The sequence below is a fragment of the Chelonoidis abingdonii genome, chromosome 2 (genome assembly GCF_003597395.2).
Source record: "Chelonoidis abingdonii isolate Lonesome George chromosome 2, CheloAbing_2.0, whole genome shotgun sequence".
Classification (NCBI taxonomy): Eukaryota; Metazoa; Chordata; order Testudines; family Testudinidae; genus Chelonoidis; species Chelonoidis abingdonii.
Window position 1 is genome coordinate 258,695,997 of NC_133770.1, and position 15,074 is coordinate 258,711,070.

General features: G+C 40.5%; 1 protein-coding gene across 1 annotated transcript in view; it reads left to right on the forward strand.

Annotated features, from left to right (window-relative positions):
- Positions 1–15,074, forward strand: part of LOC116815492 (neural-cadherin-like) — an 88,404-nt gene that overhangs the window by 46,520 nt on the left and 26,810 nt on the right. Inside the window, exons 10-17 of the mRNA XM_032763922.2 lie at positions 196–366; positions 5,477–5,649; positions 5,789–5,956; positions 6,879–7,128; positions 10,383–10,510; positions 11,792–11,978; positions 12,241–12,384; positions 14,198–14,481. Of these exons, the coding sequence (XP_032619813.2) occupies positions 196–366; positions 5,477–5,649; positions 5,789–5,956; positions 6,879–7,128; positions 10,383–10,510; positions 11,792–11,978; positions 12,241–12,384; positions 14,198–14,481 (1,505 nt within the window). The remainder of the gene's footprint in view (positions 1–195; positions 367–5,476; positions 5,650–5,788; positions 5,957–6,878; positions 7,129–10,382; positions 10,511–11,791; positions 11,979–12,240; positions 12,385–14,197; positions 14,482–15,074) is intronic.

Sequence of the window (15,074 nt, forward strand, 5' to 3'; positions counted from 1 at the left end):
GAGTGGCAGAAACAGGGAACCTTAAATTAGTCATGTTTAATCAGTACTTTGCACAGTGGTGGTGCAGGTAAACTGAGCAGTGTGGACCTGGTATGTCCAGTTCTGCTACCTACTGTGTGAGTGATGCCTGGTGTGTTTTGCTGGCTTAGTCGTGGCTTTGTATGTGTAACACACATAAGGTGTTTCTGTTTCTAGGAATCATCACTACTACTCAGAGCTTTGACCGAGAGAAACTGAGAGAGTGTATGCTCTCTGTTACAGCTGCAGATCAAGCTCAGGAACCATTGATTGGTGTTTGTCAAATCACCATCTTCATTGCTGATGTCAATGACAATGACCCCAAGTTTGAGAACAGTCGCTACCAATGTGAGTGATTTAACCACGCACCCTCTGTCCTAACATCACACAGCACTCAGGAGCATGAATGTAGTTGACAGATTGAGTTCTTTTTGAAATACAGCTATCTGTGAAAATAACTCTTAATGCTGGTGACTGCATCACTCTTAAAAGTGATTGATTTTTGGGTGGCCTTATTCACTATGTGACCGGAACAATGCTACATGGTTCAAGTTGACTTGTTTTCCTGCTCAGTAGGAATATGTCTGCCGTATGTTTTTCTGAAGGATTACATTCAAATATATGGGACAGCAAGATAGGGTGGCAGAATGAGTTTGTATTCCTAGACCAGACCCTTATTTCTGGGACTCCTTTTACCAGAGCCGACTCTAGCCATTTCGCCACCCCAAGTACGGCGGCACGCCGCAGGGGGGCGGTCTGCCGCTCCCAGTCCCGTGGCTCCAGTGGACCTCCTGCAGGCATCCCTGCGGAAGGTCCGCTGGTCCCACGGCTCTGGTGGACCTCCCGCAGGCGTCCCTGCGGAGGGTCCGCTGGTCCCACAGCTCCGGTGGACCTCCCGCAGGCGTGCCTGCGGAAGCTCCATCGGAGCCACAGGACCAGCGGACCCTCCACAGGCACGCCTGCGGGAGGTCCACCAGAGCCACCTGCCGCCCTCTCGGCAACCAGCAGAGCGCCCCCCGCGGCATGCCGCCCCAAGCACGTGCTTGGCGTGCTGAGGCCTGGAGCCAGCCCTGCCTTTTCCCCTAAAGTAATAGGGAAAGTGAGACTCCAAAGAGCCTGTAATCTGTCTAGAAACCAACTTGGTGTGAAAACAAACTTTGTGGAAGTTGAAGGGGCTCATGGAAGGCCTTGTCTAGGCTATGATAAAAGGTGGTTTTGTTTAACTAAAGGTGTTAAACCCTTTTGAAATCTCTAGAGTGGACAGGGAGGGTAAGTTGTATTTTAACACCTGTTAGCTAGCTGTGGCAAACAGTAGGGCACAATCATTTCACACTTTTTAAAAATGTGTAAACTTGTCAGTACCTAGTAGAAACAGGTTTTTAAGTAACACTTAATTTAACGTGTTGGCCAACATGCTTTAGGAAAAGGAGTTTGTGTGGCGGTGGTGATGTGTTGGGTGGTTTTTTTGAGTTATGCATGATGCAGACATGTGCAGTGCAAACTTTTCCAGACCTTCTAGTGCACCCTAATCTCAACTTGCAATACTGAATCTTTTGAACATAGACAGCCAGTTGTCGCAATTTCTGTGCTTGTTCTGATGTGAGGAATAGGGATTAGGAGGCTGTCAAAATTGTCACATGTGGCTTGAATTAGATGTGAATGCAAGCAATTAAAATATGACTACATTTGAGGTTTTAATAAATCCCAATTCCAGCAAAACTCAAGAGGACACATTATTTCAAAGGAGGAGCATGGGAACAGCCATACTGTATCAGACTTAATGGTCTATCTAATCCCTACCTTGTGTCTGACACTGGTCAGCACCAGATCCTCTGAAGGAAGGTGCCAGAATCTCCAGACTGAACAGTTATGAGTAACCTGCTCACAGAAGTAGTAAATTTGGTATGTGTGAATGTTACCTGATTGGTCACCAATATGGTTCCCGAGGACAGGCAGATCACAGGCAGCTGTGTTTCATTTGTGATCTGGAAGGGATTTGCCAAAACAGTAACATGGTGAGAGAATGTTTTTTTGTGGTGCAGACATCTGTTCCACTAGGAACTGGACTGACTCTAATAATGCTCATGGGCCACTAAACTCACTGGATGACAGTCATTCTTGGTCACTACGGTCCTGGCCTGCATTCAAACCAATTGCCTAGGAATGAAAAATTCTTCATTGAAATAAGAGTATATGATCTAATTTACTATAATATATTTAGCTTCAGTTTTGAAATCTTTGCATAGAGAGAAATTATACATTTCTTATGTCTTTGATTGGTAAGAGTTTTACATTGTTATATGCAAGCATCTGTTACTGTAGCTTAAGTTAACTCCCATTGCTTGTCTTCACAAAATTATCAGATTGCTATATAACTGTCCCCTTGGTCCCTGCAAATAACTTCAACATCTCAGCTATGCACAGGCTAAAAGGTTCAAGAAAATCATGTCTGTGGCTACGGAAATCGTCATTTAGGTACCCTGGACATATTTACAAAATGTAAAAGTGAGAAGCATAGAAAAGCTCAGAAATGTATGTTAGTTCTGTTCACTGTTTGTATCATGAGAAATTGAACCATGAGTAGGACAAGAGTAATAGCTGTTTGTGAACTTGGGCTTCATCCAAACTCCAGTCTATTAAATTTGCTTAAAGACCACTCATATAATTTCATATAAAGAACATATTTATATAAAACATGAACATGATTAGGTTTAGTGGTCTAATGCTTTTATATTGCAGAAATGAGTTTGAATCTGGCTTTTAAGGAAGTCAGGAGATGTGGGTATTTTTGGACAACTCTAAATAAGCCCCTATTTATTGTGCTGCAGCAGTTGGAAAAAAATGTTAACTTGGATAAGGAATGGGATAGAAAATGCTGGATATAGTTTAATGTCATTATTTAAATTAATAGTACACCTTCACTTGCATGCAATGTTCAGTTCTGGTATCCTTATGACAAAACAGATACAGTGGAAATGGGAAAAGGATAAGGAGGAATTTCAAATGAGCATTGAATTATTAGAAGTATGGATAAACTTGCACCTGAAGGAGAGTGTGAAAAGACTTAGGAGTGTTCTCTTTAGAGGGAAGCCATAGAAGAAGGGCATAATAAAGGGTTAAAAAGCAATGAATGGGATAGATGAGACACTGCTATTTTCACTCTTTCATAATACAAAAACAAGGGGACATTCCATGAAACTGAAAGGCAGCAAATTTATCTCTGATAAAAAGGAAATACTTTAGTTTTGTAAAAAAAACCAAACAAACAAACAAAAAAACCTGTAAAAATTATTGCCATGAGTATATCATTGAGGCCAAGAGTTTAGCAGGAGTCAGAAAAGGACTAGAGGTGAATGAGCATATATGCCAATAAAGGGGAAAGAAACAAAGAGTTCTAGAACTGATATAACCCATTACGCTTCGCAGCGTCAACCAGCCTTGGAGGAGGTTAGGGAGAAAGTTAGGCTCTTCCATAGCTGTCCACTTCATGGTTTCATACACCTTCCTCTGGATCATCTGTACTGGCCACTGTCAGAGTCTCAGATTACAGTGGTGCTTTCTGACTTTGGAATCATCTAGTCTGACCACCTGTAGGCCATGGACCTTCCCCAAAATAATTCTTAGAGTAGTGACTTAATGCTGGTGTATATGGTGCACTGGTCCAGTCTGGTATAGCAGTATCTATGTTCCTGTCTACGAGTGGACTTTGCAAGCATGACACCACCACCACTCAGTTTAGAATGAATGATGGGACAGAAGTCCTAACAGTGACATAAGAGTTTTGTACGACAGAACAGGGAAGTCTTGATGGAGGAGAGGGACATATTTGTTTGAAGGTGAGCCTGACTCAGTGCCTTCAACCACACTGTTCATTCAGTGCTACCAGTATCTGTCTTTCATGAGCACTAAAACTGAGGTTGAATTCTGAGTTCAATATAATGCTGATGTTTATGGGTGATTGGGAAGCTTCCTGCTCCCTTCCTCATATGGGGAGCCAGCTAGCAAAAAGCACTTCTTCAGGATTGGGAAACTGTTATCCTAACAGAGCCATGGGGCTGCTCTGACAGTGTGTTCTAGTATCTGTCTATAAGCAATCAATGTTTGTACGTCATGGAATTAAAAATACTGTCTCCTCTTTATAACAAAATCAAATGTAATTAGTCATGGGTTTCTAATGTTACTGGTAACTGCTGGTGCTCTATTCTCATATACTATGGTCTTATTCAAATACTTTGGTTTAAACAATTCATCACTATTAATTATCCATACATGTCTGGAAGGGGCTGTACTCAAATGTTTAACTGTATATAATAGTTACATCCTAGTAATTGTTACAGAAGTGCTTATCGCAAACAGGAACACATGATACAACGCATTTCCAATTCAGCTTGAACCTTTTGGTACAATGTATTTTAACAGGATACTATTCTCAGAACATAAAATCTATTGCAGGACAATTGAGAATCTCTTGCAGTATTTACTAGTAATAAATTCCATTGTTGTTATTTTATTTCAGTACCAGCAAACCACTTCCGGACATATTTCTACTTGTAAGAATGGCATGACTAGGCCATTTATTCTTTGGCAGTCACACTTTGGTGGGCAAAGAAAGTGACTTAGATGAGAATAGGAAACAAGAAACATGGTTCACTTAACAGCTTTCATAACAGTACATAATACAGTAGGGAAAACCCCAGAGAAAACTTAAATATTTTTATGTTGCAATAATTTAAAAGCTGCATAATCAAAACAACATTTATTTTAGTTGCACAAATACCTCTGATATTTTACACATTGTATTGACTTACAAAAGTGATGGTAGTTCTAGTTCAGGGATCGGCAACCTTTGGCATGTGGCCCTGACGGGCCAGGCCGGTTTGTTTACTTGCCGCGTCCACAGATTCGGCCAATCATGTCTCCCACTGACCACGGTTTGCCATTCCAGGCCAATGGGAGTGGCAGGAAGTGGTGACCAGCAAATCCCTTGGCCCCGTTGCTTCCCGCCACCTCCATTGGCCTGGAGCAGCGAACCACAGCCAGTGGGCACCACGATCAGCCGAACCTGCAGACGTGGCAGGTAAACAAACTGGCCTGGCCCACCAGGGTGCTGACCCTGGTGGGCCACATACCAAAGGTTGCTGATTCCTGTTCTAGTTTAACGTGAAACCAGCTTCTCTGGAGTACTGGTTCACTTTGTATAAAGGAAGGGCTAACCCTGTTCACATACAAATACAGGTAGGTCTTTTAGGCTGTTTCACAGCTCAGATGCCAATGTGATTGTGCAGCAGTGATCTGTAAACTGGAAATACTGCCACACTGTTCTGTGATCTTAGCACTGACCTGGAGCTGAGAATCGTGAGTGTCCCCTTCACTTCTAGAATTGCCAGATCCAGGAATATTGTCATTATACATGAGAATGAGGCCTGCTGAGAATAAATGTCTCATCCTTTTTAAAAAGACTTCCTCCGTGAAGACACGCCAGTGGGCACAAGTTTCCTCCATGCTGCAGCTCATGATGATGACCAAGGTGTGAATGCTGCCATTGTATATTCCATGTTACAGCAACAGCCAGAATACTTCCAAATCAACCCCAGCACCGGCTGGGTGTATGTGAACCATCTGATCTCCCAGGTAACAGGACTCTTGTCATACAAAATGTAACACAGCTTTCTTCTCATGGAATATGTGGCAGAAAGTTAATCTCAATCTGTTGATTTGTGCAAATTAGTTTTTAGAGTTCCTTAAACTTTTTGTTAAAACTACTTTGTAGACAACTCGAATCAGCCGGTATATTGTAGCAACAGATGGAGGCAACAGAAGCAGCACTGTGGAGCTGACTGTAACTATTACTAACATACTCAATCAGCCACCACATTGGGAACAGAGCGGATACTGGGCTACAGTCCCAGAGAACACCATTCGTGACACCAACATAATGGTATGCTATAAGGGAACCTCCTTCTCTCTCTGGAATAGTCCCCTCTCCCTTCCTTCTGTCCTGTGTGTGTATATAGAAGGATATACATGCCTTTACTACCTTGCGCTTTTAGTTTTACATAGGATATCTCCAAGGAAATTCCAGAAGCTGCAGGAGATGTTGTGACTCAGAAGGCAGCACTCTTCTCTATTACTTTGTAAAACCAGTGCCCCAGCAAGGGGTGCTCCTGGAGGGAGCATCTTTTGGATGCATTGCAAATCTGAGGCTTAGCCCATATGAAAAATTCTAGAGCATTTTTCACAAGACTTGAGATGTTAATTCTGGTGTCCTGACCAAATTCCAGCTTCAGTGATTCCATTCTGAGTTCTCCCTGCAATTTTCAGTGCCATCTGTAAGTGCTGTTTTAGTGATGGAGTAGCTCTGCTGTATTTCAGCAGTGGATGAAATGTATATTGTTTTTTTTTCTTAGTCAAACATGTTTTTAAACTGAACACACTGATTTGCTTCAATCCAGGCAGTCCTTTCTGTAATTATTAATTGATTCCTACAGTTCCTCTTCATCTCCCAGGCATGAGATTCAAGCACTTGGAAAAAGTTTGTTTTACCCAGCCAGGCTCAGCACAGCTTGCTGAAGAGTGAGATCCTCATAGTAATCCCCCTTTGGACGTCTTTTGGGGAAAAAAATTCCTTTTACCTGAAGGTGATGTTCATACCCATTGCCATATTTACAGAGCAGGGAAATTTAATATTGATTACAACTTGGAACCACAGCAAAAGCAGTACAAAAATTAGACAGATCTCCAGAATGAAGGCAAACTGTCTGTCTCATCATGCATGCACAACCCCAACCCCCCAAACAGACATCTTAATACTCAGAATCATGCACTTCATAAACAAATACAGTGACTTTTTTTCTCTTCAGACTGTCAAAGCCACATCCTCCCTTGGTGATCCCAGGGTTACATATAACCTGGAGGAGGGTCAAGTTCCAGAGACTAACATGCCTATTCGTTTCTACCTGAAGCCAAACAGAGTGGATGGATCTGCTTCTCTACTAGTCTCTGAACCACTTGACTTTGAGACAACCAAGTTTTTCACTCTGAGAGTCAGGGCACAAAACGTAGCAGTGATTCCTTTAGCTTCGTTCACCACTGTCTGTATTAATATAACAGGTAAGGACCACTGAACTACTGTAACTAGAACAGGTAATTTTAGAATGGCACTTAGAGTATTTCTAAAATATCAGCACTAGAAATTATGGAATGAAGCCTGGATTTAACAGCATAAAATTTCCTTTGAATTTTGAGACATTGTGCAGTAGTAGAAATAGTCTTTTCACCTGAAGATACCACAAAAGTGTGATTTAACAAGTGGGATGTGGTATTTTAAAAACATAAACTTAATATAGAAATATCTGCACTAAAAAATAATAGTGTGATGTAAGCGTAATAATAAAGGAATCCTTCTAATGCCAGAAATGGCCCAGGAAGTGTCCCAATTCTAGTGAGAGAAGAGAGTAGTACTGGAAGTATTTTATATATTAGGGATATTTGGGGATTACTGAAATGATTAACTCTTGGAACAGGACAGCGAAAATGCGTACCTAATAATTGTTAATTGTCCAATTTTTTAAAAAAAACCAAATATCTTTGCACTTTTAAGGAAAAGAGACCCTACTATATAATTTCACAAATGATTAAAATTAAATGTTGCTTGTTTGTCCCTCGTTAGTTCATATTACATACACACGTGTAGTCGGTTAGCAGTGGTCCCTCCCCCTGTGGGTCAGTGAGAGGCCACTCTGCGTCTCTACATCAGGGCTGTCAGAAAAAGATATGAAAACGTTCATCTTTACTGATTTTACTACCGTAATTGCATAGTGAAAAGCATGTTAATCTATGGAGCTCATCCATAATACACCAACACGAAAACTACTGTTATTTATTTGTGTAGTGGCCAGTACCTAAAGTCAGGATCAGGGCCCTATTGTGCTAGGCACCACACTCACACTCTCTCTCTCTCTCTCTCTCTCTCTCTCTTTGGAACAGATAATATCTTTTGAAATGAAAACATTCTCTGTTCCAAAGAGATTACACTCAAACTACCACAAATCAATATTCATTAGTAACATTGTTCCATGGTCCTATTAATAGTGTTGTAACTCAGTTTAATGGCAACTTCATTTTGGCCAGGAACAAAAATGATTTTCCAGTAACATAAAATTCTATACAATAGACTCATTTTGGGGTGTGGAAAGGGAATGCAAGTTAAAGCACTTTTAAGTGGGAATTAGCTACCAGAAGCCTTGACTTACAAAATATGAGTCACTTTTTATATATGCATATGCAAAAAATACACACACATTATATACATAGAGAGAGAGATTGTATTCCCCACTCTCTCAACTCAACAATGAGTGAATACATTTACTAAAACTGTGAAAGTATATTGATCGTGTTTGTTGAAATAACACATGAAAAATAGTCTGTCACAATAGAGAGTTAGGTATACAGGAAAACTGGGTTGTAAAGCAAGCCTGTAATACCAACAAACACAGTAACAATCTAAGGCCCTGATCCCGCAAGCACTTGCACATGTTGAAATAAATGGGACAGTCTCAGAATTGTAAAGTTTTTAACGTGCGTTTCCAAGATCAGGCCCTAAGAATTTGTCAGTCTCATTCATTGAGAGATGTTTAAATTGCATTTCTCTGTTTTACCTACTATTGTTACAAGTAATGTTTAGAATAGAACACACTTAGCAAAATCTTGTTGTCTGTTTTTAATTTGTTTTTTGTGTTTTACAATACTTGGTGTAGGTTCAATTTCATCAGTTGACTTTAGTCAGCTCCTCTCTTTGGCCTTTCACACAGCAACAGGGGAAAGAAGTTTTTTAAAACAGAAAAATGTGGTTGTAAACCCACAAAAATTAACAGGAGAGTCCAGTGCAAATGTAGCACCTGAAGCTACTTTTAATCCATATTTTGAAAATGACTGGATTTCAAGTTGACCAGTATCTCTTTAAACTAATGACAGTTCGTAACTGCAGTTACTGACACTGGAGTGGTCTCCAAGGCTCTGATCCTGCAAAGACAAGGGCAGGCCTGCACACAAGCTTTCATCAAAATAACAAAAGGGGTGAAGTAAAAACCAGTTTATTTTGGTGGAGGTCTGCATTATCAGACATTAGTCCCATCTTAAATTTAGATATCTGAACAGTTCCATTGGTTTCAATAGGTAATCTTGAATGCTATTCAGTAGGTATGTAAGTCTTTGCCAGGACCAGGGCCAACGAATACCAGCTTCTGGCATCAGTAAGTTACTAGGTTATTAGGTTAATCGGTGTCTTGCATAATACGTGAAATCACAGCATCACATTGTCGTAAACAGATAGCTAAGGGTTAATGTTTCTTTTACCTGTAAAGGGTTAACAAAGGGAACCAAACACCTGACCAGAGAACCAATCAGGCAACCGGATTTTTCAAAGCTCAGGGAGGGAATTTTGGGGTGTGTGTCTGTTGTCTGTGTCTGCTCTGTGCTCTCTCGGCGTGGGAGAGATCTCTACTCTTCAGATTTCTAATCTTCTGTTTCCAAGTGTAAGTACAAAGGTAGAAGACAATAGGTTTTTATATTGTTTTGTTTACATGTGTGTAGTTGGAAGGTTTAATTGTATTCTTTTGGATAAGGCTGTTATTCATTTTTCTTTAAGCAAAATACCCTGTATTGTCAGCTTGATACAGAGATCATTTTTGTCTTTTCTTTCTTTTTATATAAAGCTTTCTTTTTAAGACCTGTTGGATTTTTTCCTAGTTAGAACTCACCAGGAATTGGTGGGGAGGAAGCAGGGGAAGAAATCACTTTGTGGCAGAGTTGCAAGCTACCTTTCAGGACTCTGATGAGGGTGAAAGAATTTGATCTCTCTGTTTTGCTTTTCAAGGAATTGAAATAGGGTGATCGTCCAGGGCCATCCAGGGAGGGGAAGCCTGGGGAGGAAAAAAAGAGGAGACAAGGGGAGGGGGTTATTTCCCTTTGTTGTAGACTAAGGGCATCTGAGTCTTGGGGTCCCCAGGGAAGGTTTTGCGGAGACCAGAGTGCACCAGACACTGAGAATCTGGCTGGTGGCAATGCTATCAGATCTAAGCTGGTAATTAAGCTTGGAGGTTTCATGCAGGCACCCACATTTTGGACGCTAAGGTTCAGAATTGGGACTTATGCTTATAACACACATCTTCCAGAAACCTCACAATCACTCTAATTAAAAGAGCTTCTGCCATCTGCCTTGAGAATGGGAAAGTAGAAAACAGGATTGGATGTTAGCAGGAACTCTGTGATAGTTTTTCAAAGCAGTCTGCTAATTTTGTTTTTTAAAAGGTACAGTTTTAAGATTTTAACCTCCTCTCATTATGTCTTAATTCCTCTCTCTGCAGATGTCAATGATAATGTTCCATTCTTCACATCTTCTACCTACAAGGTGTCTGTACCTGAAGAAGCAGCTATTGGCACATCTGTTGCCCAGGTTTTAGCAACTGACTTGGATTCTGGGCCACATGGAGAGGTTTAACTTATTACATACTCTTTTTCTCCCAGCAATATTAATCTGTTAAATAGCATTGACGCGTTAAACAGTGAGAAAAGACAAGTAGCAGATGGGACAATAATGAGCCATAGGCACCTCTCCCTTCCTCTTTGAGCAGGTTGGCTAAATTTTACCTAACTATTAAGAGCTGCCTCTGATTTGTGTGTAAACAACCAAAAAAAAAAAAAAAAAAGGGAGAGGAAGGATATTCCAGTGGTTAGGGCATTGGCATGGGAGATCTGGGATCAGTCTCTATTACACCACTGGCTTCCTGCGTGACCTCAGGCAAGTCACAATCTCTCTGTGCCTCAGTTCCCCAGCTGATTGTAGTGATAATAGCACTGCCCTACCTAACAGGGGCCTTGTGAGGATAAATATAGTAAAGATTAAGAGGCAGGCAGATATTACAGTGATACGGACCATACAAGTACCAAAGATAGGTGGGTAGGTAGGATGCATGTGGTCTGCTCCATCTCAGACAGGAGGAGACTCTAGGTAATGTCACATAGTGACCCAACTTGAGCTGGAGAAATGATGAAGCACTGCATCCTCCTATTCGTGCTCTCTGTGGGCTGCCCCCACCATATTAATTGTCAGGGTAGCCTCAGGCTTCATTTTTTAACTTCTTTGTTCATGTTTAACTCATGAGTGGCTCTTTGGCCAGCTCTGTTGTAGTGATCAAATGTAAACTGGCAAGCAGCATTGTGAAGTGCTGCTCTCCCTTTTCTGCCTCATTCATTACCCTTTGCCTCAAAATCCACAGGATGGCTCTTGTGAGACAACTTTGACTCTCAACATGTTACCATGTTGTAACTTGCAAACCTACCATAAGCTGTCACTGAAAAACTGTGTAGCAAATATTGTATACAGAACTGGTGGGGAAGTGTGTGGGGATTTTTCCTTTGAAAAAAATTTACTTTTTGTCATAGAACTGACAATTTTCAGCTGAAAAGTTGTTGGTTTTCAAAGTTTCTGTGAAATATGTGATTTAATCTAAGCTCAGTTTTCCTTCAGAACAACTTTGATGGAAATTTTTTGACCAGTCCTAATTGTATATTACCAGGAACATCGGGGGTTATTTTATATAAGCATTCTAACTTTGTATTCAGACTGAGAGAAGGCCTCAAGACAGTCTGTTCAAATATGAGCCTTTTCAAATATTATTTTGCAAAGAGTTTGAAAGGGCTGAGGAAGGATGGGAACACAGCACTTACATGAAATGGTATGCATGGAAACTCACATAAAATTTCTGAACTTCAGGTTCAATATTCAATGTTGAAAGACTTTAGTGAAGATTACCAGTTCTTCACCATTGGTCCTGAGACAGGAATTATTTCCACCAAAGCATCTTTTGACAGAGAGAAGAAAGGCTCTTATTTGATTGAAGTTCAGTCTCAGGATTCTGCAGAGTCTGCTCGACCTGGTGTTTATGGACAGCCCAACACAGGTAAACATAATGGTTTATATACCAGATAAGAAAGAGTTCCACTGCCATTGGTAGAAGTGGAGTTTTTGGTGGAATGTCAGGGTAGGTTACACAAACAAGATAGGTGAGGTAATATCTTTTATTGGACCAACTTTGGTGGGTGAGAGAGACAAGCTTTCGAACTTGCACAGAGTTCTTCTTCAGCGATAGGTTAGGCCATCCTACAAGTAACTTTATCTCTGGTCTCTGTAATCTAAATTTTCATTTTATGTCTCCTTTTCAGATACAGCATATGTGAAGATTTTTGTCAGTGATGTCAATGACAATGCTCCAGCTTTCCCTCACCCAGTATATGAAATCAGCGTAGAGGAGGACAAGGAAGTTGGATGTGCTATTGTGACAGTAACAGCAAATGATGAAGATGAAGGTGTGTAAACATACTTCTCCTATATTTTTTCAGTGCTTTTGAGTGATGCAGGATCCACCATAATAATGGTTTCTCTTGTGAGCTAATGATTTTCTGTTTTAATTTGGTAATTGATTGTATTAATGAGACACTTTAAATAGCTTTCAATAGTTTGGAGAGGAGAAGAATCTTTCTGGCGTAAACATGTCAAGAATTCTTAGTAATTTACTCAAGTGTCCACTTCGTAGAATAACAATATGCTGGTGATCCTTTTATTTTAGAACAACAGACATTTAAATCCTCACAATTCTTCTCTTCAGTAGTGGTGTGCTAAATGCCCCTCTTAGTCTGGTTGGTGGAGTAGAAAGGAGAGAGCATGGAGCATACTGCTGGAGTTGAGAATTTTCAAAAAAACAACTTTAGTCACTTAGATAGGTGGGTTACAACTGGGGCCTAACTCTTTCATGTTCAAACATCTGAAATACAGCAGGGTTTTTGTTTGTTTGTTTTTTGACTCCTATCAATTGCTGCTCATGTTACTTCAGTAATATATGGGTAAGACATTTCAGAATAAATTAAAAGGTTGAAAAGGTTTCCCCCCCTCTATTAAGAGCTTATGTATTCTGTATAGAAAATGATTCTTTGCCCCTGTGCCAAGTGGAGTGAACTTGATTCTAACAACCAAAACCACTTCAATGTATCTAGCATCTTGTCATGTTTCTTCCTTTTTTCCTTTTCAAAGACAATAGCTTATCACTTTCCCATGTTTCCAAACATTTTGAACAATGCAAAAGAAAATAAGTAGGATCATGTAGATGGAATATATTTTGAAACCAAATGGTCTTTTGAAACCTTGCTGTTCTTTTGAGATTTTAGCACCACCTGGTGGTAAAAATAAAAATGAGAGTGTAGCAACAACAGCTGCTTGACTTTAACATCGGGGAGGGTGGAGGGCAGGGGACACTATTAAACAAAAATAGCTTCTGGTCTTTAATAATAGTGAATTTTTTTCAGTATCAGGAAATGAATACACGTTAGACCTGTAGGGCTAAAATTAATCAACAAAAGAGTTACCTAACTTCTGCTTGCAAACTATGCTTGTACATATAACTGTGCTTACAAACACAGAACTCTGCAGTTACTTGTTTCTCTCTGTCTTACTCACACTTTCACATACACGTTTCTGACTCCAGTTACTTAAGAACATGAGAACATGACATAAGAACGGCTGTACTGGGTCAGACCAATGGTCCATCTAGCCCAGTATCCTGTCTACCAACAGTGGCCAATGCCAGGTGCCCCAGAGAGAGTGAACCGAACTGGTAATGATCCAAGTGATCTCTCTCCTGCCATCCATCCCCACCCTCTGACACACAGAGGTTGGGGACACCATATCTTACCCATCCTGGCTGATAGCCATTAATGGACTTAACCTCCATGAATTTATCCAGTTCTCTTTTAAACGCTGCTATAGTCCTAGCCTCCCCAACTCCTCAGGCAAGGAGTTCCACAAGTTGACTGTGCGCTGTGTGAAGAACTTCCTTTTATTTGTTTTAAATCTGCTGCCCATTAATTTCATTTGGTGGCCCCTAGTTCTTGTATTATGAGAATAAGTAAATAACTTTTCCTTATGTACTTTCTCCACATCACTCATGATTACTTTTTTGTTAAGGCATAATACAAGTGCTTGTCTCTTGAAAACTTTGGCCTATTGTGTCAAAGTCAAACTACACATCCCGTTAATAAATGTCTGCTGCAGCTTTACCGAGTGCTTTGAGAAGTATGGTGTGGAATTCAATACTAGCAGTAAGTAAACATTTGCTGTTTCGTATAGGTGCAAATGCCAAACTGAGGTATCAGATTACATCAGGAAATGTGAAAGGAGCTTTTGATGTTGAACCTGAAGTGGGAACCATCTTCATTACTCAGTGTCTGGACTATGAACAAGAGCAGCGTTATGAGCTCCGGCTTGTAGCCTCTGATGGGAAGTGGGAGAATCACACACTCATTGCCATCAGTGTAATCAATAAGAACGATGAATCTCCAGTGTTCACTAACAATGAGTACCATGCCAGTGTCTTGGAGGAACTTACAGATCTGCCTGTTCTGGTTCTAAAGGTAAATCAGTTTGCATGAAGCAGAGTGGTGGGGGGTATTTAAGAGTAAATTAAATTTTTATTCAGCTTGACAGTTACATCAGTTACTGGGAGCCAGATCTTATCAGAAGAGGGGGAACCTTGACACCTGGAATTTGTAAGAATCTGGTATCTTTCTGTCTTCTGTGTTTTCCAGCTATCTACACTCTTTTTATAGAATAGATTAAACAAAAATATGTGGTGGCTGGAATTGGATAATGAACTTAGTTACTGGCCAGTATAAATGTAAACAAACCTACTGACCCATGGTAAGAAAAGTGCAAAGGAAAGATAGACTTGTGATTGAGACATGGGACTGAAAGTCAGAAGATCAGCTTTCTCTTAACTGTCACAGGCTTCCTTTGTGACCTTGGGAAAATCATTTACTCTTGTCTCTGACTTCATTTCCATATCTGTAAAATGGGGGTACATACCTACGTTACTGGGATGTTCATCAATATTTGTAAGGTTCTCTGAGATCTCTGGATGGGAAGACACTATGGAAGTGCTAAGGAATATAGATGGTGATTTCCCCATCAGAGGAGTATAAGGAAGACAAGACCCAAACTCGGCCCA